This window comes from Varanus komodoensis, unplaced genomic scaffold (genome assembly GCF_004798865.1).
Source record: "Varanus komodoensis strain SLA01 unplaced genomic scaffold, ASM479886v1 scaffold1, whole genome shotgun sequence".
In the NCBI taxonomy this organism is placed as follows: domain Eukaryota; kingdom Metazoa; phylum Chordata; class Lepidosauria; order Squamata; family Varanidae; genus Varanus; species Varanus komodoensis.
Window position 1 is genome coordinate 106,399,826 of NW_025335268.1, and position 27,877 is coordinate 106,427,702.

General features: G+C 40.8%; 1 protein-coding gene across 2 annotated transcripts in view; it reads right to left on the minus strand.

Annotated features, from left to right (window-relative positions):
* The window catches only part of SHTN1 (shootin 1), a 90,966-nt gene that overhangs the window by 57,835 nt on the left and 5,254 nt on the right, over positions 1-27,877 (minus strand). For both annotated transcript variants that reach the window (XM_044450387.1, XM_044450380.1), the window contains exons 2-4: positions 21,155-21,215; positions 8,984-9,078; positions 1,565-1,733 (exon numbers count right to left, since the gene is read on the minus strand). In XM_044450387.1, coding sequence (XP_044306322.1) covers positions 1,565-1,733; positions 8,984-9,070 — 256 coding nt within the window. In that variant the 5' untranslated portion in view covers positions 9,071-9,078; positions 21,155-21,215. The remainder of the gene's footprint in view (positions 1-1,564; positions 1,734-8,983; positions 9,079-21,154; positions 21,216-27,877) is intronic.

Genomic DNA, 27,877 nt, shown 5'->3' on the forward strand with positions numbered 1-27,877 from the left:
TTGTTCAGTCACTCTGCCTTTCTAGTCCTTTCTTAGTTTGATTTTCAGAACAGGGACTCATACTCTGAATAACTGCATATGTTATTAAATCAATTCTACAGGACTGCAGTCCTCTCACAGCCTGCCTTAGAGAGGATCTATTCCAAAGGGGCTATTTGTGAGTTTCAAAACTCTGTTGGAAGCCCGTTCACATTTTGTGCTAGTCTTGATACCAGCCGCCTGTAACCCAGTGTCATTTTAACAATGGTCCTAAACGGGCAAGAATGTTGTGGTGACAAATTTGCTGTCCCCACTTAAAGAGATTTTCAGCACTCACTGGGATAAGGACATGTGACAGCAAGCAATTATTTCATATTCGATACTACCAATTAACCCCCAGAATAAAATATTTATTATTAATATAGTAAGAAGGCTGTATGCTTTTAAGGGCCATCCTGGCCTCTCAAGGTGGTTACTACAACACCATTATAATTAAAACATTGAAATATGTAACAAAATATAAAATCAATATAAACAACTACCCAAACCCTATATAAACCCACCAGCAAAACAAGCAGAAGTAATTTTAAAAGTATCATTTTAAAAACCTAAGCCAAATTCAAATGAGTCAACATTAATCAAAATTAAACTGAGGTGTTCATAACCCACAGACAACAACAAGTAGAAGGAGGAAGTGGGTTTCGGGCGAACACTTTCTGAGCGGCTGTTGAGATAACAATATTTGATTATTGTTTGAAATACATCCTAACATAGGCAGAAGATAAGTCTTTTAACTTTGTCTCTTGAACTCTTCATTTCAAAATTAATTCAAAGTGAAAATATTTTTTTCTAAATGTCACAATCACAATTTTATGAAAAATGAATTTGAAAGAAAGGTAATAAAATTTGAAACTATAGGTCTTTCCACCTTAGAAGTTTATTTCATATTGCTGCTCAGTAGCTTTTTGTTTGCAATTCAGCTGCTGCGTTTATGCTAAGCTATCTGAGGTTCAATGAGCCCTTTGCAGAAGGTATTTTATAGTTAGTAACAAAAATGTAAGTATCGAGTCTGCATACAATATGAAAATGCCAGTTTCCTCTTCAAAATATTCTCAGTAACAATGGATTGGACCCATTTGTAATTTTGAAAGGAAAAGCTGAAGAAGATGAAGAGCTTTCTACTAATCACAGGCTACTAGAATATGCAAGCATCACAAAAACGAGTCACATGTGCCTTCATCACACTGTAATGTACACTTGGGGGACCCATATTTCCTTCACTATATCCATATAGGAAGCTTGTCAAATGTCAAGCAACCTTGCAAATGGCTATAGAAAGAATGGCCATATATCAGCATGGCATGCTCTGGGCTCAGTCCAATCCCATATATTAAGTTTACGGTCCCATTTACGGTCAGTCCAATCCCATATATTAAGTTCAGAGGGGCTTCCTCCCAGTAAGCTTGCAGTCAGATTCCCATATAAGACTATAAAGAACTCTTTATTCATCACAGTGAAATCTGATATTACATATTTAATCTCACCTTTTTGAAAGGCAGTCTCTAATTTAGAGGCAAGTGCTCACCTTTTATCACCTGTTGGCATTGCACCGAGTCACAAGCACCAGGGCTAACTTCAGTGTCTGTGGAAGTATCTTCATCATCGATGTTTATTTCCTCTGTAATGATATCTGGCCCCAGTTTTGCCATGTACAACATGCTGATTCTTTTCAAGGTCTTGTTTTCTTTGCTGAGCTACAAATGTAAAGCATATGTTGCTGTCCAGAATGCCCTCTCACCATTTCTCTTCATTTTTAAATTAAAAAAAACAAACAAACCACGAAGGGCATCACACTTGGGTCCAGGAGTGGGTAACTTACTGCCCTTAAGATGGTTATATTGGTTATGCTAGCTGGGACTGATGGGAGTTGTAGGCCAAAAAATCTGGAAGATCCTAAGCTTAGCTGATGGAGATTAGAAAAAGGACCTTCCCTCTGGCCACACCTATATTGCAGGGAAGCCTTCATTCGCCCCTCTCATGGACTGTGCCATATGGTAAAAACATTCCTGTTGAAGGCAAGCCTTTATTTTAATGAATCAATTGCTGTTGGATGTCTCCATTTTATCCCCTGCATCAATCTCTGTTTTTATTCTTTTGTATTTTGGAAGGGACTGAATTCAGTATATCAAGCTATGTTTTAATTGTTAGCCTTCACTCAGACATAAGAACTGGAACTGCAGGGCATAATCGTTTGTGTAAATAAATCAAAACATAAAAAGTACAATTTGTGCCAAGGGCTGAAATGCAACTGATGCCTAAGAGTGGGCATCCTTTCAGAAACACACTTCCTGAAGCTAACTTCAGACACTAAAAGCAGAATGGTGAGTCACATCCAAAGATTCCTGTTCTCTGACAGAAAGAGCTTCCTCTGGTGGAAAGGAGCCTTTGGATGCAACCCGGCCGGGTGGACCCTCGGTAGCAGTGGTGGTGTGATGCTGGAAGTTTCTGGAAAGACCCAGAAAAGATTGCCACTTTAGTAGTTAATTGTTCAGCAACTGCATTTTTCCTCAGCTGACTGGACAGCCAAAACACACCAACCTTTCTATCTGGGTAAGCAAGAGAGTAAGATAAAATGCCCTTGACTAGCCCAAATGTTCTCTTGCGTCAGCTTTCCTTGCTGGGTAGCTGCTGTTCCTTGGCCCTGAGATTCCAGTATTGCAACAGAGCAAACAGTGGAAGCCTAGCAAACTAAACATTGCCTTAAATCCTTTCAGGAAGCAGCTACCTACTTTTTTACTTCCTTACTTTAAACCACTCTAGATTGGGACTCTAGCATGGGGGAGGTTGTAGGACTTTAATCCTTCACATCCCCCACTGTGGTCCAGTTCAGGTGTCAGGAGGCCTGGCCGCCATTTGCACAGTCAAAGGAGAAACTGGAGCAGTTTCAAGAGGAGGCAGTGGGGAGCTTTGACCTATATTGTGATGTTCTGCAAGAAAGCCTTTGGCTCCTGCTCCACATTGGGATCTCTAGTGGGGAAAGTGCATTCAGAATGGGAGCCAGAAGTCAGTAAGCTGGAAAAAAAACTTGACTATGTCCCAGAAAGACACAGCCATTTATAGGTGACCTTAGCCAACTTTAAGGATATTTGGTCCAAGATTATGTTAGCTGATAGTAGTAGAGCTCTTAGTGGTTCACTAGGTGGCCACAAGTAAATTGATACCTATTTATTGGCCCCTCCTCCACATCTGTTTAATCATCTTCATTTATCTTAAAAGATTGTAGTAGGAACACCAAGATAATGTCTGTGAAATGCTTTACACTCTTGCAATCCGCATTTGAATAACATGGGGAAGGATACTAAACACTTTTGCTTTTATGCTGGTCACCTTAGCTAATTGTTTTTAGATAATAGGAAGGGAGGGCGTAATATGGCTAAAATGGGGGGGGGGGCACACGAGGTACTGATTTGGTTTTGCTACTCCCTCCCATCTATGTAACACCATAATTCAAGGACCTTTGGAGATCCAAAGTGTACCCACATTGTAGTACTTTCCTCACTCTTTTCACTGCAGCTGTGCAGGTAAGTGAAAATCTAAGGTGACACTGCAGACTATTCTTAGCATAACAATGACGGAGATGACAATTACCACAAAGTCAAATGAATAAATTAAGCTGCAAATGCTGACAACGTGATCTTTTGCAGTGTTTTGAAATAAAATAAGATGGATTTTAACAATGAATCACAGAACAGATAACGGAAGGCAGCCTTTCCCAACCTAGTACCTTCCAAGTACAACTTCCAAGTTGCTTCAAGTACAACTCCCATCATCCCTAACCATTATTCATGTAGGTGAGGCTGACTGAAGTTGTAGTCCAAATATTTGTAGGGCATCACATTGGGAAAAGATGGCCAAGAAAACACATGTACAGATATTTGTATGATTCCACAGCAACTGGAGCGCTATTATTGCTGGAATTTAAATGGGAACAGCACTGAAATGCAATTTACAAAGTAGGGAATGGGATTCTTGAAGTACGGGTGTAAACATGAATTGCTGAAGTTGCTTCTGCACAATTTGAAATCTAGTCAACATCTAGTTTAAAATTAGATTGCCTCTTATATTGAATAAAGCTCCAGAGTCTCTGAAACTGAAAGAATCCAAAGGAAGAAGGAAAAATTATTTTCATGGAGCCAAAGGAACCAATTTTAAAAGGACGTCAAACTCAATAAGAACCTGAACATAAAGATCATATGCTAGAACATCAGCACACTTATTTTAACATATGTCACTCTATACCTTTGTTGTGTTTTAGCCCTTGAATGTGCACTTTCATTAAACAGAGGGCTATTATTTTAAGGGCAGTCATGAAGCTTGGCAGTGCTATAAGTTTTATAAACATTTTGTTGTTGTTATTGTTAGTTGCAAAGTCATGTCTGACCCATCGTGACTCCATGGACAACATTCCTCCAGGCCTTCCTGCCCTCCACCATCCCCCAGAGTCCACTTAAGCTCACGCCGACTGCTTCAGTGACTCCATCCAGCCACCTCATCCTCTGCCGTCCCCTTCTTCTTTTGCCATCTAATGTTCCCAGCATAGGCTCATATTTAAAAGCATAAAAATGAGCGGAAACCAGCAACTTTACCCTGATCTAGTTTGCACTAGATGCCATCATAGAGACTTACCTTTGTTATTTTTGCCACATATACCTCGTACATGCATTGCATGCCAGCATGCCAATTCTTACAAATTGCGACCCAAACTTAATGTAACTCAGACAGAGAGCACCTGCTGAAATTGGAGCAGGTGGGCTTTGTGAGCCATGAGAAAGAGATCCTCTACCGATGCACTTTTGCCAGGACAACTGGCTTGACTTGTGAAGCCATAAAATGTCTGGCGTCCTTTCTGAATCATTCTGTATTGCTGTACACACAACAGACAGCTGGAAGAATATGTCATTGTCATTATCCTATTAATCTTTAAAACCTCCCTAGGACAACCTACCCCCTTATTTTTAAGATATGGAACTGATCTGAAGAGACAGTGACTGCCTGGTAGCCCCTGTTGAAAGCATGTCTGATGGTCCATTTACACGTTCCTTTAATTGTAGCCCTCTGCCTCCAGTTTATATTGCCCCAAAAGACATTACTCATTCACCCAGATGCTTTTTTGACAGTCCATGTTGCTGGCACATACGCCTGGCTAGAACCACAGTAGGAAGAGAAAAGTCCCACTTCCTTTACGCCAAGTTTCCAGTCTGGGTTGCAACCTTAGCATGTTCTTACTTTTCAGTAGTTTGACCACAGACAGGATGAAAAGATGAATAAGATAATGACTATGATCTATTTTCTATCTCACGTATTGGCTACATATATTAGTAACACTAATTTGCCCGGTTCTTCCTTACCATAGAGACCTCCCTTCAGCTTTGGGTCTTAATTTGCATTCTTTGATCAAATGCAACGTTCTCTTCTTCTATGTTTGTTATTTTTCATGCTTTAAATGGTGCTGCCGCTGTCAGCAACCTACACGCAGCTTTTGATTCAGGGAATGCATCAAAGAGGATTCATTTTCATAGTAAATATTTTGAAATATTCATAATTTAATTAATACTTAGCACTTATGAATCAGCCAGTTAGCATCTAGTGAGTATAAAGTCCATGCAGCCTTTTGAATAATTAGACTACAGCTGTAATTGTCCATGATGACTATATTGTGATCTCAGCTGAAAAAGGGAACTAGTAGTCACCAATGACTATTGTCGTGTCTGGACAGCTCTGGAACACAATGTGCACATAAAGCTGTAAAACAGAAATTGCTGCCTCATTCTTTTCACTTCCAAGAATGCTCTGTAAGCAATATACATGGTGTAGTACACTCCCAGACACATAGTAAAGAACAGAAAATCTCCCAAGCATATTGAAGTCTGTGTGTTCAGTCAAGTCACTAGTATAGCACGCATACATATCTTTAGAACAGAATTAGTATGATATTCGTATAAAATAGAGTGCAAAAGTGATTAGCTTTTAGGCTTTTGGGATCCATTGTATTTTTGTATGCTTGCTTGACTAGAATATAGAGATCTGCCAATATAGAATATAGAGATTTCACAGCCTGGTGAAAAATCCATATATTTAAAATAGAAGAATTCTGAGACCAAGAATGTGTTGAGTTTCATAACACAGTGAATGGAGCCCACAGTCCTTCCAGAAACAATCCACTTCTGATTACTCCCAAGTTTTCTTCATTTCAGCAGCATAACTTAGGGTTGAAGAGTCATTTTATTGTGAAACTATTATCAGTCAGAGTTCTACCCACAGATCCAGATCTAATTCCGGCCCATGCCTTCGAACAATTCTATCCTTTATCAAAGCAAAACAGGGAATTAGTCAGACAAGGTAGTTAGAACTTGTACGGTCCAGGGCATGGGTGGAAGGTGGCTATGGACTAGACACTGGGACAGGTATACAGATGCCAGGTGGAGCCTTGCACTGGGTTTAGAAAGGCACATGTTTGAACAGTCACATTCAGGAGTAAGGCAAGGTCAGGGTGAAGGGGTGCAGCTACCAGGTGCCCTGGAAATAAGGATGGAGGCAGAAAGAGGCTGAAACTGGACAGGGGTCAGGTAGGAACCAGGAGTCAAGCGAGGTGCTGCTGGAAGCTAGCACATGGGGTAGCCTCCAAACCAGCTCATGTTGCTGTAGCAAGGAGCAGCACTGCAGTGAAGCCTTTTATGCAGCTCTCCAGGACTTCCAGCTGCACTGCATAATTGCCACACAGCGGTTCCCTGCAGGTCCCCTGCAAGGGCGTTCCTGGTCCTGCAGGCACTTGCAGGGGCTCTGATCCTGACAGAATGGACTCATCAAGTCTGAATCCCTGGCGGCAGTGGTGACAACAGGGGGCCTTCTCTTCTGTTGCCTGGTCTTTCTCCTTATCGTTCAGACTATGGCTTCTTCAGAAATCTCTGCCATGGGGTGATGTGCGAAGTCACAAGCCAGGGATATCTTACAGAACTTCCACTGAGAGATGCAGTGCTTATATCTCGAATTGTATCAGGGGTTGTAAAAGGAGCACGAGACATTCAACATGAGTCAGAGACTCAGAATCTTAGGACACAACCCTATGTGCGTTTAGACAGGCAAAATGAGCCTGAAACTTAACAGCATTCTCACTTGGGCTGGGGATGCTAGGGAGCGGTAGGGTTTTTTTCTGTCTAACCATGGCTATGACTATGCCCTTAGTTTACTTAGAAGGGATACTATAGCATATTAAAAGCCAGATCTCTTCTCCCGACACATTCCTCAGCCACAGTGAATGAAAATGGCACATCTTTCCAGTCACCCTGCACTAGCAGTTCCGCCAAGTACTTTTTACATCTATAGAACACGACAGAAAATATGAGAAACTCTGTGTGGCTCGGTCACCAGATATTAAGAGGTGAGTCAACTTTGACACAGCAGCCCAACACAAAGGTGCTAGTCTCTTAACAGTCAGTGTGTGTCACTAGTTACAAAGAATGGAAAAAAGGAGAGTTGCATTCATAAATTCATTTTCTTACTGATAAGTTGACTATCTTATGAATCCTAATGTAGTATCATTATGCAAACAATTAAGTAAATAACTCCAGAATGTACACTGCTAATGCATCTAAATGAAAAAAGATTTCCTGCTGGTGGGATTTCTGCCACATCTGAACAAGTACTTTGGGCAGGTGGAAAAAATGTACAAATGCACATAGACCAGTCAGCATTGCTAATGAAATTTGGTTCAAAATTGCTGCAATCCATTTTCTGATGATGAAGTGGCTCAGATGCATTTTACACACTCTCTATATATATCACAAAGAGATAAAAACATTCAATAATAATAATGATGATGATAATGATAATAATAATGATGTACTTCTGATGAGATAGAATATAGAAAATTATATACCTGGTAAATTCATCAACCTAGATGCAATCAACAGAGCAGTGCAGGTCACCTTTTGCTCGCTCCATGGTTTGCTTTCATAAACAATCACCTGAAATGTAATCCTCTGGCTGACTTTTCCATTTGATTCAGACACTGAAATGCTCATTATTCTTTCATGTCAGACACACAGGGCACCTTGGAGCTGACTTATCGGTTAACCCAAAGCCAGAAAATAGGGGTGGGAGGAGGCTATAAAAGGTATACTTTCTATGAATTGCTGCCTTTTGCTATTCAATTATGCTTATCAAACTTTTTAAAGGTTTAAAAACAAATATAAGTGGATATCTCTTTGGGGCATTGCACACAAATCTAAAGCAAAACCTGTAAAAACATTGCTTAAAAAATGGCTGTTTATCTTTTTAGTACTGTCACCCTCAGATCTTCTCTCCACTCCCCCAGATTCAAGGCTGCTTCAGAAATGGTGCTTTTACCATACCGAGAACTCTTTTATGGAGGGAGTAATATAAAATCATATGCATATTATCACATGTGACAATCGCTTATGCAGACTGGGCCATTTATGGCTTCCCAGCAAACATATATGCAGCAAAATAACACAAGCATGTCTAATTCTAACATGATGTCTAACATGAAAGTATAACCCTGTTGTCCGAAGTATACTCCCCATGTAGAAATTTTGTCACATACCTACTCTGAAGGAACACGCTTCAGCACTGAATTGATGATTGCACCTACATATGTTCATTCAGACACACTTTTGCACACCTTCCCTGCCAGGAGACAGGCAGTGGCGAGTGCTTTGCATATTTACTCAGCATAAATCCCATCCAACAGATTGTACAGCCAAACAACTGTGCATGGAACTCTAGCCCAACAGCACAAGTTTATGCAGATTCGTTGGGAAGGGAGTGCCATTGTGTTCTATGGTGCTTAGCCGCAAGTCTCAATCACCAAGCTGACCCACAGTTTGTCCAGTCTGCCGGAGTGAACTAGAAGCAACTGGCATAGCTATCATATCTCTGAGATGATGCATTTTGAACAGAAAAAAAATGCAAACTCAATCCTTACCTTGGTCGCCAGAGCTTCTGCACTTTCACGGCACGTCTTTTCGATTTCAAGGTGGTTCTGTATACAGCTGACTTCCTCAATGACCATGTGAGATACTAGAACATATGGGGGAAATAACTGATTCATTTTGAGTTTTATATGTGTCAACTGCTCCCCCACACCCATTTTTACTCAGAATGCTCACCCTGTGATTATGAGTACCTACATGAACTTCTGTAACTACTTGTTAGAAACAGCATTTATATTCATATGCATGCATACACAAACTACCTAATAAATTAGAACAGTTATGAAGGCTAAAACAAAACCAAGCATGAAGGCTTAAGATAATGTATCATATTTCCATGATCTTCATACATGGAGACAGAAGATGACAGTTTGCTTAGAAAGCAGGTCTCTTATTTTCAGTGGGAGTTACTATCCAGAAAGAAATTACTGCCTAACATTCCTAAAAAGCTACCTAACATTAAATCAAAAGTTCTTAGATGCTGCAGACTTGTTTTCCTCCAGGCAGAGAGGGCAAGTCATGAGTGGAAGTCTGCTTATAGCAGTAGAGAAACACTCTGCCATTATCTTTGTTCCTCCAAGATGTGGCTGTGAAAACAGGGCACGCTAGGAGCATAATAACGTAAAAGGGATCAGACCAGATTCCATTCAGTCTAGTTTTCTTTTTGCACAACTGTCAAACAACTGCCCACAAGAAAACCCGCAAGCAAGACGTGCATGCAAGAACATCCTCCTGCCCGGGATTCTTAGCAACTGGTGTATATAAGCAGACTGCCTCTGATACTGGAGGAAGCCAAGGGCCACCAAGACCAGTCGCCACTGATATCCCCATTACTAAATCACTGCAAACCCTCCCACCCAATCCAGTATCTGGGAATAATTTGATAGTCTTCTATCAATTCTCCCCTTACCTCTTTTCTCAGCTAAACAGTCTTAGCTGTTGTAACCTTCCATATAAGAGAGCTGCTCCAAGTCATTTATCATTTTAATTGACTTTTATTACACTTTTTCCATTTCTACAATATCCTTTTTTAGATCTGATGTGCACACAACTGTGCACAGAATTCCACGTCCAGTCACACCACAGATTTGTGTAGGGCAGTATGATATTGGCAGATTTAATTTAAGTTCCTTTTCTAAAGTATGCCTAACATAGAATTTCCCTTTTTTTACAGCAGCCACACACTGCCATTTTGATGCTCCAACTCCCAGCTCAGAAAGATCCTTTTGGAGCTTTCCACAGTCCCTTTTTCTTTTAAACACACTTAATAATATGGTGTTATTGGAAAACCTGGCCACTTTACTACTCACTTCTAGTTCCAGATTGTTTATAAACAAGTTGAAAAGCATGGCCTCAAAGTGATCCCTGCGGTGCCCAAACGTTTACGTCTCTCCACTGGGAGAATAGACCATTTATTACCACTGTCTACTTCCTGCTCTGTAGCCAGTTACTGCTCCACTCCTCTCCTTTTGTTCCATGACTGCAAAGCTGATCAGGAGGCAAATTTGGAAGGCCAAATAACCAATGTCTACCAGATTGCCACTCCCCATGTGTTTATGGACAATTTCAAAAACAAAAATCTGAGACATGATAGTGAGGGATCCTGATTTGTTTTCATCATGGGTTGTCCTCCTGTATCTACTGATTTTTTCTTTAATAATGCTTTCAACCAATTTATCCAGGGCACACTTTAAGCTGAATGGTCTATAATATACCAAATCCTCCTAAGCCAATCTTAGAGACATGATTCAGAACTTCATCTTTTGTGGCCTCTATGCATCTCAGTTCCTCAGTCTCCCTATCCGAGAATATCAGTTCAGGTACATACATCATTCTGTGTTATAACATCTGCAGTGAAGACAGGTGAAAATAACTCATTCTGCTTCTATGCAATTTCCTTTGGCTCATTCAAATTCAATCGTCCAGCAACTGATCTATTTAAAGAATTCTCCATGATTGTCCTTAAATCCTAGTAGTGATACATTCCTTAAAATGCTTGTTTGCATCTCTTATCATCTGCTTGCATCTCTCCTGTGCTTTTTACTTTCTTCATTTGGGCATGAATTCCACTTTCTTTTTCTAACAGATTTCCTTACATTGTTCATTAGCGTCTTGGACTTGGTGCTACCTGTCATAACCTATGATATACATTCTAGAGGAATTTCTGTTATAACAGTTATGAGTAATCTTCAAGCATTTTGAAACAATTTAAGCCCCCCTCACCCTCCTTTTTACCAGTTTCCTCATTCTAGAACAGTTTCCTCTTTTGAAGTCAAATGTGGCTTGCCTTGGCCATTTTCTACTTGAACCAACATGTTAAATCTGATAGCATTGATTTCACTATTACCGATTGGTTTGACAACATCCACATCTTATCCTAAGTTATGGCCTGCGCTACTGAGGCTTAAATCTAGGGTTGCCTTCCTCTGCTCAGCATGTGAGAGGAAGTTGTTGATGTTCAGGAAGCTTGATCCCATCAGTCTGCAGACACCCATCTACCATCCTTAAAAGACCTAGAAGCTAAGGAAGCCACAGAGATGGCTCCTACTGACTGCAATGGGAGAAGAAGAAGAAGAAATATGGGGGGACTTCTTTCCATCTTCCCACCAACTGGCAGAACTTGGATTTGTGGAATATTGAGCATGAGGCAGGAGTCTATAACTGGAGAACAGTCACCCATGTCGTGTGGCCTTCTGTCCAAGCATGGCATATAGATGATCTTGCTAAGAAGGTGTGCTCTATCAGGTATTACAGAAGGGGTATTCTCTTAGAGATGAGAATGTATGGCCCTCCTGATGTGGTAAAAGGGCACCCTTCACTATAAGCTGGTTAGAACTGATTGGAGTTTCTGGAAGCCTAATGTTTCCCTTTGCTGTCTTTCAGACTTAACCCAGTGTGGTATAGTGGTTAAGAGCATGGGACTGGGACATGGGACTGGGACTCAGAGGATCTGGGTTCTAGTCCCCGCTCAGCCATGGAGCCAACTGGGTGACTTTGGGCCAGTCACAGACTCTCAGCCCAACCTACCTCACAGGGTTGTTGTTGTGGGGATCAGATGGAGGAGGAGAATGATGTAAGCTGCCTTGAGTCCTTTGTAGGAAAAAGGCAGGATATAAATCGAAAAATAAAAAATAAATAAATAAATAACCCAAGCCTTTTTGAGTTTTCTTGGTGAAAAAGGTGTAGTGAACAGTGTCTGGAAAATAATAAGAGATCAATGCCTCTCTCTTTCTGTCTTTTCTGTAATTGTTATTTATGTTTGGAGTTCTGTGAGCATCTGGCACTGAATCAAGACAGAGATTAAAACAAACAGGCTTATTAGGAGGAGACATACAAAGACACTGCACAATGCCAGATGTGTTGCTATAGCTGGGTCTGGAAAGGTGCCACATAGCAGTACATCTCATGTAGATAAGGTAAAATGTACATTAGCTGAGAGAAATTCTCTATGCTGGGATCATATAGTGAAAGAATGTAAAAGTGAAAAGAATCTGCACAAGTTTCTGCCCTTTAAGAGGCTTATTTTCTACTAAGTCAGCTCAGGACGCCCATTTTGATTGTATGCCATAAACTGAGTGAGCCTACTAAATACATGTGCATGGGACTAAGCTCCCTGAAAAACTCTTTCACCATCCTAAAACTCCAGTGCTCAGGAGTCCAGGAAGCAAAGTCCACTGGCTATCATCCCAAAGAGACGATGTTGTAGCCTTCTACCCCACCCACCACACACCCTCCTTTTAAAAAAGTTAAATATCCATTAAAGGTTTTACACATACAGTGGAACATATAAAGTGTTAATATGGGAAAGACAGAGTTGAAATGGGTATGTTTTGCAGCCATAAATGCAAAGGTGCCTGCTATCCTTGTTGCATGTACACATGATTCATATGCACAGCCTGAAGAAACAGATGAACTGAGAAATAATTGATGTGTGAAATGGCACTGAGGTTTTATATCTGATGCAATCCATGGTCAAAAGCAAAGAAAAACTGACTGTGTGCCATTTGTTGTTATCCTAAGATGCTTTCTTATTTCTCAAAGTTAGCCCAGAAAGTTCTGAGAAATAGAAGCCCTTTACATTAAAACTGTAGGCAGAGAAAATTAGTTAGCTTTTTCATATGAAATATAAAGTGTTTTTTAAATCAAGTCTGTCTGCCTAGACATAACTTGTGGTTCATTTAAGATTAGTTAACCTGCAATTATGATTACATTCCAAAGGGGAAAAATGCCTGAAAAATTAAATACAAAAATATATTACCTCCTAAGACTGCCCAAATTTCTTATTACGCTGATATTAAAATTCATAATGCAGCACTAAGTGGCCAGAAACCTCTCCAACCTCCACATTTTTTCAGGGGTAATAATAATATGCAGCAAAGGCAGGCCAACCAAAAACCACTTAACTAATTAGTAGTTGCAGTCACCGAGAAAACATGAATCAACACTGTTATTACAAGTGGCACATTTGAGTGGCATCTAATTATGACTTGATGAGCGTGATACTTGCATTATCAACATTACTACCGCATCCCATCAGGGACTAAAAGCTGCTGATGGCACTGACTGCAAGAAACTCCCACTCAATGGCACTGCAGCACCCAACAATCTCCTTGGCAGGGCACCCTCACTAAATGACACGTTAAGCGTAATTACTGGCCGACATTGTAAATAAACAGGATTGGAAGTGAAAATTGTACCAAGTGCATAAGACACAATCTGACACATTGGAAGTGGCAGCCTTAATTGAGAGTTTCTTTGATTGCTCAAGATCATTTCAACTGCATTTCTCGGAGGACAGTGATTATAACTGTGGAGACAGACGGCATAATGGTATCAGCACTGCTGACAGAGCAGTGAATTAAATTGTATCTGCTGTTGTGTGAAAGCCTTGATGAGAAGTACAGATCCTTAGTGGTCTTATCATTATCACACAATGGTCATGTTGTCATCAACCTTTCTGGCTCCAATTGAAAAGAAATGATTGTGTGTTGAAGCTTCCCCCCCTACCACCACCTTCTATCTCTTGTGTTGAATAGAACCAATTTTCAGAGAGCTATGAAATCACGCTATAGGGCCTAAAATGCAGCTGCTTGGCATACAAACTGGGCCCCATTAAACAGGAATCACGCACAATATGTGTTTATGCCTGGAGAACAAATAGAAGCTGAGCACAGGCCAAGTTTATTCACAGACACAAAGCCCGTGTAGCTCTTCATCAATATAATTGCCTTTTATATTGTCGTTTAAATAATGGGCTCCATTATTGCTGTAAAATCCTAATATTCCTGGCATTTTATCGCTATGTTTACAAGGTGCATCTTTTTAAAAAAATAATAATAATAAGAAAGTCTATGAAAGGGAAAATAAAGGAAACCTACAACATTTTAGAAGAGCAAATGTTACTTTTAAGTTTTTAAGCCTTAACTACTTGACATTTTCTGCCAATCTTTTGAATTCCCAGTATCATAACAAATACAAATAGGCCACAAGGTGTAGGTGTGCATGTGCATTTGTATTATTCTTTCCACTTCTGTTTCACAGGAATTTGACTTCTTAGAACATTTTTGCCACATAGGGCAATTGCCACCAGATTATTTCCAAATAGTTTAAAGTTTAGTGCTGTTTTGTAGGAGCTATTTCCTAACTGCATTTATAAACCAATGTAAACAACAGCTGTGTAAATTAAGCTAGAGTGACAGAGACCTAACATAACAGGCTGCGATACCGTTGTCATCTCTTCTCTCGAGAAGCTATTCATGGGAGCCTTTCCACTCCCATTAGCTGTGCTTTGTTACCTCCAGACACCACACTGAATCAATAGAACCATTATCCACACAAGAGGGAAATGGGGATATTTGGTAGGGGGGTGCCTCATTAGCATATTTATTCCTTCTGCTGGTTGAAGACACCGTCATACCTGATTTAAATTTGGTTATGTGCATATGTTTGATCTTCAATAAAGCAGGAATGTGATGCTAAAGAAACCAGCAAGCCTGGGGCTTTAGACCATGATCAAACAGGCTTTTTCTGATACTGAAGACACTGGAAAAGGCTTCTCCTTCCCGCTCAGTTCGCATTATGGAGATTTCAAAAGGAAGAATTCAGCATAGCTCTTCCCTCTGATTCCAGGCTGAATCTTCCATTTAGGGGCAAGAATAGTGACTATACATTTGGATCAAATTTAAATACAAACAAAACAGGGTGGGGTTGTTTCAGTGCTTTGGAAGAAAGAAGATGCCCTTTCCAGCCAAAAAGGGGAGAGCGTTTTGCTCACTGGATGGGCATGGTCCCTTACCGGCTCCTGGAATGCAACTCGGAATATTTTAAAAACAAACAGGCTGCTGAACATGTGGGAAGCAGCAAAAGTTGGCATTCAAGGCATAATTTTTTATTTATAATTAAGAAAGGAAGCCTCAGGCTTTTTCTAAACAGTGTTTCTGCCTGTCCTCAGTCCATGCAATACTGAGAATTTAAAGAAACATTTTGTTTCCTTTTCAAATTAGTTAACCTTGAGAAACAGACAGAAAGGGGTGATTGTAATTGGGCAGTCGCCTAAACAGACATGATTCCTTGGCCAGAAAATGGAAAAGGGACAGGTCTCTAAGAGAACAAGGTGCACGTGTGATGCTTTCATTCTATGAACTCTAAAGCACAGGTTGTATATGGAATTGCAGTGGTTCTGAAAAATTATTGGCATGTGCTTTGACATTACTGATACAGTACTTTTGATTTCATCTGGGAGGAGGACTTGTTCTCTCATGAAAAGGTAACAGAAGAGGTAAAAATGCAACAGGTATAGCTTGTCTCACTATATCTCCTGTTGAATTTCTGCCTGCTTGTAAAGAGCTATACCTGTTGAATTCCTGCCTGCTTTTAAAGGCACAGGAGCCTTCCTATTTTATTTACCATATGTTGTTTGTTTTCTACCATTTCAGGCAAAGGATGTGTAGATTCAAAGCCCATCAAGCCACTACTTTCAAAATCAAAGTCTTTCTCATCACTGCATATCCTTCAGTTTCAGCTTGCCATGAGGCATTTAAAGCGGGGTTGTGTGTACTCTGCCAAAACCCACCCACTCATCCTTATCTAACAGCTTCTTTTGCACTTACTTGAGAAGAGAGCATGATTATTTCAAAGCACTACATCAAAATGATGCCTCTAAACCTGCCTGCATTTTTAAAAATAATTCTTATGCATTTTCATTCAAGGTCAGCACTCAGAAGATTTTACAAATTGCAATATAGGGCTGGAAATCCCACTAAAGAACAATTAGAACAGCTGTCCCTTAATTCATCTTGTATGCTGAAGGAGGAGAAACTTGGGCATTTCTTATTGCCTCTGAAGTATGGCACCATTCCTCCCTCTGAGTCCACTATAACAGCTTTCCCCAACCTGGTGCCCTCCAGACCAGGCTGGATGAGAATGATGGGGGTTGCAGGGCAATGCATCTGGAGAGCTTGCTGCTCGAGAAGGTACACCACATGTTCCAGAGCGGGGATGCACAACTTTTGACCTTCTAGATGTTTTGGCCTGAAACTCCTATCAGCCCTAGCCAGCATAGCCAGTGGAAACAGCTCATGAGAACTGCAGGCCAAAATATCTGCAGAGCCACAAGTTGTCCAGTCCCACCCTTCAGGATCCAGAGATGGTCCCTCAGATCCAGCTAAGATCACCCTCTCTGTGTGCAGGGAGAAAGAGGCACAATATAAGTTGGCCACAGGTCAACTAGGGGCAGGGGAATGGCAGACATCACAAAAACACAACTTTGCTGTCACTCATGCTGGGCTGGTCATTTTGAGAAGCACCCATGGGGAGCCCAAGAGAGGCTCATGAGAACTTGACTTCCTCTCTCCATGTCCTTACCCCCATTCCTTCATGCGCTTTGTGGACCCTATAGGAAGGAACCCATCTTCTCTATCTAACAGCCATAATGGTGCATCACAGGGGCAGTTGGAAGTCCCCACTGCGCAAGTAGGGCCGATGCCCAGAAGTGTAATGGAGGCAACTTTCATTCAGGACAGTGTTCATGTCCTGAAGCGCAACGAGATGAATGGGAAGCTGATTTAGGCATCCCTAGTTCCCGCCTGCAATTCAAGAGGAAACCTTTCAAGAGTACATGGGGATTCTTGCTCTACTCTGCTCTGAGCATTGGGTAGTGCTGTAGAGTAACTCATAGGCATTCATCAGTTCCTGCCTGCATAGAAGGCAGTGGAGGTGCCAGATCTGCGTGGCTCTGCTGCCTTGGGCCCAGGGGAGCAATATGGAGCGGACCCTTCGTTCCCGTCTCCAGCTTAAAAGGTGTTTCCAGTAGCGGTGGGGAGTTCCAATCCCCTCCATGTCATTGCCTGGAGCATGGGAAGGCATTGTGGAGTAGACCCAAACCAGCAGCAAGCTGCAGACAAGAAAATGCAGATTCTCTACTTTACTTCCAGAGCAGAGATCTGAAGCCACCATTCACCCAAGACCAGCTTGTCAAAATGGCAAGAGATTTTTGCTGCTCTCACCAAGTGCCTTGTTGGCTGTTGGTCTCACCCATGGTAGGTTGGGTTAACCAGGCTTGGATGATACAGCAACGAACTATGGATGACAACAACAGCCCATGGGTTCTTGCGGCGAGTTGTCTGAAGACACCCAGGGTGGCCCGCCCTGTATTTTTGCAACATGACAACCCACTTACAATAGCAAACCATGGCGACTTGTCATGTCATCCAAAGCAGGTCATGAATCACCACTGATGACACTACAAAGAGATCTGTAGTGTCATGCCCCACTTAATGAATTTAAGGGAGTACGTCTTTAATTTATTTGGGTAGAACTCCAACCGATTACTCAAAACCAGATATGGCCCATAACATACAAGGTAAACATACAAGGAGACATCAGTATGGGGACGCGGCCTCATGTGTGCCACAAATATTCGTAACAGTTATGCTCCATCCCCTGGTCCTGCCATGGCAAAACATGATTTGCCCAGGAGGGCAGCTGCAAGAAGATGCATGGAGGTGCCACCAACTGAGAAAATGGAGAAATATGTCTCTCTCCTGCCCTTGTTGTGCTTGTGGTCTCTCTCGGCTTCCTCCCACTGGGAATCCCAATCTAAACCACACAATGGAAAGTAGATCAGTGACTGTCACCATCCCATCCCATCTTCCCTTTAAAACACATTTAGAGCCTTTGAAGCTATGCTAGTAAAAAAGACTAAATGTTCTTGTTACTGGGCAGAGCTGAGCTAAATTTAAGCTCTTTCTACTTATGTATTACACACACGCAAAGTGAGAGAGTTAATTTTTAAAGCTTCCTTTATGTCACAAGACCTAGCAGCTCACTGTTGTTTGTTTAGCTTCTACTGAGCCCACAGCATGTACAGCCATGGTTTGGCTATGCAACCCCCGCTCTGTCTGTCCTGGGATTACACAAGGATTGTTTGACTTGCACATGATCTGTGTTCACTGGGCCGACTAGCCTGAGTTCCAGTGCGAGGGTGTCTCCAAGTGCTGCAGCACATCATGGGTTAAATGAGCCTAATGCGCCAAACCTGTAGCCTGAACTTAGCCATTGGCTCCAGTGGAGACACTTGAATTACAGGGTGAAAAGCAGGTGTGGTGTGGTGTGGTGTGGGGGGGGCGGGTTAACCTGCACTTAAATGAAAACTGGGGCCACACACGCTTTCTCTTACCAATCACACATAACTCAAGTCTTGTGTGATTGCAAGAATATTTTCTTTGGTCCAGCATTTACCTACGGTGTCAGGAAGTCTAAATCAGAAAGATGTGATGCAACTCTAGCAGCCGAGAATTACGGAAAAAGCAAGCATAGGAAAATTGTTAGGGAATCAAGCAAACTTTGAGTGGATTTACCTGGAAATACTCCAGCAAAATATCCATAGAAATATTGATCAGATATGGAAAGGGTCAATGTCATTGTATCATAAAGACTACATTTATTCTATCACTACTTGGTATATTTTTAAGTGGCAAGTGCTTCCCCTAATAGTTATTGCAGCTATTAAAAAACATAGTCCAGTAGCATAAGCTTCTTAAGTAACATTCATGTCTTAGGGAAGTTTGCATAGGAATTTTGGGCAGGCACTTTTTGCAGCGCTGCTGATGGGAGTTCAAAGCATTTTGCCCCTTGAACTGTGTGTGCGCCTCCAAGTCTCTGCAGAAGGCCTTCCCCTGAAAGTGAACGAAGTTTCCCCGCTCCAACATACCTGCTGGCAACATGCTTGTGAGCATGCCTAGAGTGTCTCTTCTGGGGTGGGGGGGGGGGGGCGTTAATGGACTGAAGGGCACATTGTCTTTAAGCATCTGCAGAGCACAATTTCCGACTGACCAGAGGAAATTACTTTTATAAGGGCATTCAGAAAGTCTAATATGAAAATAGAACACAGACCCTCTCCCCACTCCAAAAAATAAAATAAAATAAAATAAAATAAAAATAAAAAATAAAAAAATCACCCAGCTTGACAACCATCCATTTTGACAAGGCTAAAAAAATCAAATTCTGCAGAAGAGGGCAACCCTTGAAAGTATGGGCATTCTACCCCATTTCCAGTACCACCATGACTAAAAGTGGATGATAAACAACAATCAAGATGCTCCTCCATGATAAGAGGGAAAGAGGAAGTGAGTAAGAGCACTAGCATGCCATAAAATAAGGAAAAGAAAACTGGAGAGCTGAGTTGCATGTTATAATCAGCAACCCAAATGTCGGCAGTTTAACTAGAACTGCTAAATTACAGGCATGTGTTTGATCAAAACCTCTTGAGATGTAGGTAACAAGAATGTCCTGGGTAACAAGAACAAATAGGAATGTTGAATGATTGTGGACCTTTTTCCTAAATCATTTCACGTCTGTAGAATTTTACTGTATTTAACTCTTGCCTCCCTAAACTTCCTATGTACCTGAATGGTCTGCAGACTGAAACCGCTGGCTCTGGGGCAACTATGTTTGGGGTCTGATTGGTGCAGGATGCTGTCATTGTTTTACATTCTGGGAATTCTGTTCCAAATTAGGAGGTCATTTTTTAAGGAGCATGTTAATACCTAAAGAGAATAAAGCTAGCAAGGGCCATTAGTCATGGCAGATATAAATTATATCTAGTAGGAGAGGAAGTATGCCTTGCAATACCATTTTTGGGGGAACACGAGCAGGAAGGCGCTATTGTATTCATGTCTATCTTGTGTGCTTCCCCCAGGCACCTGCTTGGCCACTGTGTGAAGGGAATAGGCTTTTAGTCCAGCCCTTCTTAAGTTTATACTTCATTTTGGGTATATACAAAGAAGATTCTAAGTAACCCTGTTCTCAGTTTCAAACTATTTGATGAAATACTTCAGAGAAGATAAGAAAACACCTAACACAGTGGCCTGGATTCAGTTCACCATCAGTAACTTTTTCTACCTCAAGGGTTGCTGTAAAATGTGAAATGGCAGGGGAGAAAACTTGGTACAAACCCCTTAGCTCCTTGGAGGGAGGATAGGATATGAAATTTCATTAAGAAGTAATGTAGGTCTATTGTTGCCAGAAGTCTAAGTCTTGGAGAAGACATGTTTGACTACCAGATTGCAAAAGGAAAGAGATGCCAGATTTACAGATGGCAGCTGTATGTACTTCAAGATGAGGAACTCTATTTCAGGCTTTAGTGGAATATAGAGAACTGTGGGTGGATTTGAGAGAGATGATATAGGTAGTATATATGAGGAAATATAATTAGACTATTCTATTTAGAGGTGGATTTGCAGAAGTAATGAATAGTAGTTGTGAACTGAACTGATTTTGAGTGGAACTGATCTGGGGTAATCCTGAGAAGGTGCAAATTAATTTAAGGTGCAGTCATACACAAGTTTGAAATGGGTCTACATCTCTCTTCCAGGGCTACCAACTGCAAGTCCTGTTTCTGTCAAAACTTGTAAAGGACTGTGCCCTTAAGGATTTATTTGGATGGACGATCAGCCAATTTGCTTTCTGTGAAATTTCAAGCAATTTTTACTGAATTTATCCATATGTGCAAATTAGAACCTGCAAATTGCAATATAAATTTGCATCTATCAGTCCATGCCTGAATTATTTAAGATCCTAGCAATGCTGCTGGAAGGAACCAATTGATATTTACTCATGTTGTGTGTTAACATAAAACCCTTATTCCTTTTCAACTGCCTACTTACCTTTTTGTAACTCTTCCAGCTGTTTGACTGCTTCATCTCGCTCCTGTTTGATTTTGTCACACTGCAAAAAGAGATAATGGCATCTTCATATTAGAAACTGAACCTCCATCTGATATCAACAGTAAAGTAGATCAAAAATATGTGAATCCGGTTATAACTACAAGAACAGTTTAACTTAAAACTTGAATGTAAAATAATAGCAATGGATGTGTGAGTCAATTCCTGCTTTTACTTTTTAAATTCCAGTAGAAAAAACCAGACAAACAAACAAACTTGAAATGGCAATTGGCAGCATGGGCATTTATGGACAAAGCACACATATCTAAATGACCTGGTTTTTCTTGCATGAAACACAATTCTTTCTCCAAATGCTGCTTTCATGTTTAATGCAAGAAACTCTGGCCATTTAAACAAGAATGCTCCATTCACTATTGCAGGCTGGAAATAATAGTATTTCTAGCTCAACACATGGGCGGGGCGGGGCGGGGCGGGGTGGGGCGGGGCGGGGGTGAGTCACTACATATGTTTCGTGCTATTTAAATTCAGGTACTCATTGTGCTCAAGTGTAAAATGAATTGTCTCCGAAGTTCTCTGAAAACGTGGCATGAAAAGATCACAGGTCATTTCCTTATTTCTCTTACATCCCATTATCGTGGTGTTCATAAATTTCACATCAACACAGAGAGTAGTGATACTGTGCCACTCCTTTCCTAGTTTCATGTACAACACAGGAAAGGGACGTCCAGTTTTTGTAAAAGATAATCAAGTACTAGAGAATTTTATTCACCTCGCCTGGTGTGTTCTGCAGCTCACATGCACACTCCACTCATAACCACAATAATTTCTGGGTCAAACAATCCAGGAATTGCCACCAAGACATGTGAACCAAATTTGGGTAGGAAATGATTCTCTAGATTACATATTCTCCAAATAAAAGAGCCCACTGCCTTGGAGAAAATTCTCATATAGTTTACTTTTTCAAGGAATCTTATTGACTTCAGTCATTCATAATCATGAGCAATCTGCAAGGAATTGTTCAGAAAAGATACTGAAGGTTAGTCAGTCAAGGATAATCCCAAATTGTTCAAGATAAATGTTTAGCTCAACTTTCATTTGTCAAGGCTCTGTTTAAACTGGTTTCTAAATGTTGATTATTCTATGCCCAGGAATTATTGTAGTTTCATACAAGAACAGACCTTGCCAAGTCCAAATTCTCTCAGTTTTGTATGTTTCCAGTCTTATGTTTGTTTGGTTTTTACATCAGTTCAACTGAGCATCTAGATGATGGAAACCTCTAGCAGACGAGGCCATCAGAAGTCTACCATTCTCCAACAGTGCAGGCTTTAAAGAAAACATATATTTTTACTCTGGTCCTCTCTTAATATTTTTCCTTACTTTTGTTGCTGTTTTTATTCTATTTTATTATGATTTTACTATTAGTTTTATGTGTTTTATTGTTATGTACTGCCTCGGGCTTCTGTGCTTAAAGACAGACAAAAATAAAAGGACGTGTCTTTCCACCAACATTATAGCTTCCAAAAATGTAATAGAAAGAGAGCCAATTTCCCTTCTGCTCTGCAAGTCCCATATCCTCTCAAAATCTGCTCCAGAGGTTTGGGATGCTCTCAAGCGTAGATTTGAAGGCAACGGGGAAAGAATGGCTATTGAAGGACGTCTCCTCTTGTTTTGTGTGTTGAAGTGCAAAATCTCAGCCACTTCTCCGGCCAGGAGTTTGAGGGGCCATTCTGGAAGCATGTGTGCCAGTGTCTCTAGAAGCAACGTAATGCTCACAAGGACCTGAGAAACTTTAAATACCAACAGCATAGAAACATCTTGTCACTTGTCCATATTTCTTGTTACAGTGCAAGAAGGATATTTCTTGTTACCTCACACTGACTTTATAAACAGCTTTCAGTGCCAATATTACATTACTGCAGTTTACTCTTTTTTTTTTAGAAAAGGCAATGTATCTGAAGGCTATATATCTAAGAGATATACTGACATGGTAAACACATAGGTTGTTAGCCCTGTTTGTTTCAGGATGATTTGTTATGTTACCTGAATCTTTTGTAATTTCCTAAACAACCTTGCCCAAGCCGTCCTGAGAACCCATGGCTTACTGTTTGCCTTGATCTGTAAAGCCAGTCTGATGGCTTGTGCATGGATTGTCACATGGGCTACAGAACCATCTAGAAAGAATGTTGAAAAATTCAGTCCTTCCTTGCTATTTCACTACTGATGTCCTTTCGATATTGCATCTTGAGATGACACCAGTCAATTTGCTCCACTTCACTGCCTCCCTGAACAAAGAAATAGCAACACCATATTTTCCCATCCTCAGGCTATTTATATTTAACTTTAACATTTAACTTTTTTGTCTACCTTTGGGCAAAATTTTGGGAAGATATGCACAAATCCAGGAAACCCCAGTAATTATCCAAAACAAAAATAAACAAATGGGTTAAAAATTTGCACAAATCTCTCACAGATGAAAAGTAATGCTAAAGATGCACAAATTTCCCTGAATGCAGAAAAAAAAAATTCTCAAAGGTGGAGAAACGTCTGCAAATGAGTACACTGGCACTCGTTAGTGCAGCAGGCCACACAGAGGCTGCTCCTGAAAGGTCCAGGGTCTGGGCACATGCAGCAGGACCAGCAAGAAACAAGCTGCTGTACACCGCAAAGCTGACATACCCCGTTGGGTGTAATGTGAGCTTCTGAACAGACAACAACCCGTTGTAGTACATTTCCAGGGTGCCAGCTAGCCCACAACCTTGCTTGGGCTGATTTTGCAGGTATAAAAGAAAACCAACCATGGTGGCTGGACTGTAATGTTCTACTATTGCCTGGTGGTTTCCACTCTCACCAGGTTCAGATATCACAAAAACGTGCATCCCACAAGGGTAATTAGTCTAATGAGGTGCCTTACAACCAGCACATGCAGAGAGGGCAAACAAGCCATCGTGGTTTTCTTTCCTTCCTTGTACAAGGCTTGCTTGTATGTCTTCTCAAAGCTGGTTGATCTATGACTGGAGTTAAACTGATCTTTGCCAACTCAGGTGAATTCCTGGGCCATTCAGTCCTCCTTCCTATCTCAGATTACTTGTAATTCCAAAGAACTTTATCTCACTCCCAGCTTCACCCTGATGTTCAAATAGGACATTTATTTCACTTACAAACTGAATCTAGGATCACGAATTGGCCCAGGGCAACTCACCTTTTCCCAGGTGTTCATCATAGAACAGTAGAACTGGAAGGGGCCAAGAAAGTCCTCAGGTCCAACCCCCTGCTGTTGCAGGACACCAGTTTACACCATTCCACCCAAATGGCTGTCAGCTATCTTTCTGAATGTCTCTAGTGTGGGAGAGCCCACCACCTCTCTAGGCAGCTGTCGTATTGTTGTGACAGTAAGGAAGCTTTTCTTGATGTCTAGCCTGAATCTGGGTTGTCATAACTTGAATTGATTATTCTGTGTCCTGCCCTCTGATATCAGTGAGAAGAGATTATGTCCTTCCTCTTTGTGACAGCCTTTGAACTACTTATAGAATTATATCATGTTCCTCTTCAGTCTTCTCTTTTCAGGGCCGAATGTACCCAGTTCTCTCAGTCTCTCCTCAGAGGGCAGCATTTCCAAATCCTGGATCATTTTTGTTGCCCTCCTCTGGACCCTAATTTTTCTGCAACTTTCTTAAATCTTGGTGCCCAGAACTGGACACAGTATTCTTGATGAGGTCTGACTAGTTAAGAGTTATAGGGGAACTATTACTTTTCATGATATGGAACTAATACTTTTATTAATTTAACCCAAAATAGCATTTGCCCTTTTTGCAGCTGCATCACATTCTTGGCTCCTATTTAGCCTATTGTCCACAATAGCTCCAAGGTTTTTCAGTTCTGTTGAGCCATGTATTTACCATCTTGAATTGATGCATTTGTTTTCTTTTTCCTAGGTGGAGGACTTGGCATTTGTCCCTACCGAATCTCACTGTGCTGCTTTCAGTCCAGTGTTCAAGTTTATCAAGATCTCCATGAATCTTCATTTTGTCTTCTAGTTCGCTATTCCACCCAGTTTTGTACTGTCTGTAAATATGACATCATTCCTTGTACTTCATTATGTAAATCATTAAAAAAGATGCTGAAGAGCACTGGGCCTAGGAGTAAGCCCTGTGACTTCCCAATATTTACCTTTCTCCAGTTTGAGAAGGTGCCACTGATGAGCACTCTTAGTGCCTGATTTAGCAGCAGATTTTGGATCCACCTAATAGTCTTTCTATCCAGTTCACTTTTTACTATTTTGCTTATCAGGATGTTGTAGGGCACTAGGTTGAAAGCTTTGCTAAAGTCAAAGTAAATTATGTCCAGAGTGTTTCTGCTCCCCATTTAGGATCTTACCCAGTCAAAAAATGAGATTAAATTAGTCTGACAGAGCGCTTCAGCATTTGACTGAATCCTTAAACAAGGAAACAAATCAGGACATAGAGCATTATTATCATCTTCTCTATTAACATGAGGAGGGGAAACAGGTCTATTGTTCCAAGCCAGACTTCCACAGATTTAGCAGAAGATGGAAACAGGCAAGTACAGTTGTAAGCACGCAGAAATTCCTTCATCACCTCCTGCACAATGCCGTCATTGTTGTTGCTATTATTGTGTTGTGTTATTATTGTGTTGCATTGTATCCCATTATTATATTTTCTAAACCATCTTAGGGTGGTTTCCTAAAAAGTTTATCAAACTTTTAAACTGAATACATAAATAGAATAAATTGTGTACCTGATATTCATACATGCAACTCACTTACATGCATACACACAACGCACAGTGTTATAAGGACAGGAGCAGGAGCAGCAAGAGGATGCTAACAGCCTTAAGCTCCTTGAAGGAAAAAAGGCAGGCTATAAATATAATTACATCAATCAATCAATCAATCAATCAATCAATGAGAAAATTGGGCTTAAGGCTTAAACAAGACAATGCAGGAAATCCATGATCAGGCTCTCCCGTGGTTCCTCAGAAGTTATGAGCAGCCATGGGGGAACTGACTAAACTAAATCAGGGAGAGGAAGGGGAACAAAGAAACATAGAAACAGAGCAAGTCAGAAACGTCCTCCCAGGCCATCTAGTCTGACCCCCAGCTCCACTCACAACGTGCCCACCATGTGCAAAATACTAGCCTCATCTTACCAAACCAGACACGTATTTGCTGATTTTGTAGCTTTGTACTAGAAAATCAACAGGTATCTGTTCTCTTCCTCCAAGAAGGTGAATGACAGTTCAGGGGCAGAGAATTTATATTAGGATTTGGGAGGTGAGGGTGGGGGGAAGCAGCTACCCTTTCTCCACCAGTGCCACAGTCTCAATTTGGCCTAGCGAACGACACATTAAAATATTCAAAGAAAGCCAGGGGGATCCTAATCACTCATCAGCCATGTTTCACCTATTTGTGCCCTGACACTTGTCATGCCACTGCTATCTTAAGTGAAGTTCAAATTTGATTGAAATTTCAGAAACACAGAAGGCATAATTATTTGTAGAAATAAAATAGAATAAGAAGAAACTGTGGAAGAGGCTGGAATTAAAACATCTCATTCTAAAACCAGACAAGACTTGCATGACAATGGACTTGCCTACCATGCTTTAAAAAAAACCTTTATATATTAGAATGAAAATGAATAGTCAAGGCCAACAAATCCAGAGATGCCAGCTGCCCTACCTCCAACACAGTATTCTTCCCTCAATCTTAACTCACACACACAAAAAACATCCAACCCTTTTGAGAATTCTGTATATTCATGTCAGTGATTCATATCGATCAGACACAGAATCTTGAATACATAGTTTTTCTGTAAATCAATAGTGTGCTGTATTTACTTAACAGGAAGAAGACTGTAAAAAAAAGGAAAGAAACAAAAAAAAAAGTACTCCTCTACAGCTTTTTTCCACCATTAACAGAAATCAATAGTTTCTTTTAACAGTAGAGCTTATCACAACAAATATGCAACCAGCCAAAATAAAAAGTTAAGAGGCCTAGATTACCTGTAACTATTCTTCTTTATTCCCTTAGAATTTGGCTCAATGCTGATTTTTAATGCCACTGATCTCTTAAACATCATTAAGAAATCAGAAGTGGGCCATGGGTACTCCCTCCTCATCTTTCCTCTGTCACAAAGCCCCCTGAAGTCCCCCTCAGACTTAACCACTGAACTGTAAGCGTCTTTCTTTTAAGGCAACAATTCTTAGATTTGGTATTCAAGACATTATAAGCATGATGAAAATCAAATAGTGAAAGAACTAAATGCTACAAATATATATTGCACCAAATATTTAATAGTTCTCTATATCCTAGGAGTTTTGAAATATGTCTTGTTTTGTTTCCATCTAGTGTCACATTGCTACGCGGAAGGCACTTTACTATGTAATGACCAATGATAGTTACTTGCAAACCATGAATGTCCATTACTGTATACTAAAATCAAAAGTTACTGTATACTAAAGCCAGACTGCTAGTGCTTAATATACAAATGGTGGCAGAACAACTTTTAAACTGAATGCTGAGGGAAAGCCAACAGGAGCTGGAAGCACCCAGTTTGGGTCAAATCATCCCTAGAGGAGGAAGGGAAGGGCGTTTCAGATTGCCCAAGTGTAAGAGGGGTGTAAATAGGCAATGAGATTCCTATGAGCCATGATAACAAGTTGGAGAGGGCAAAGTGCCAGGACAAAATT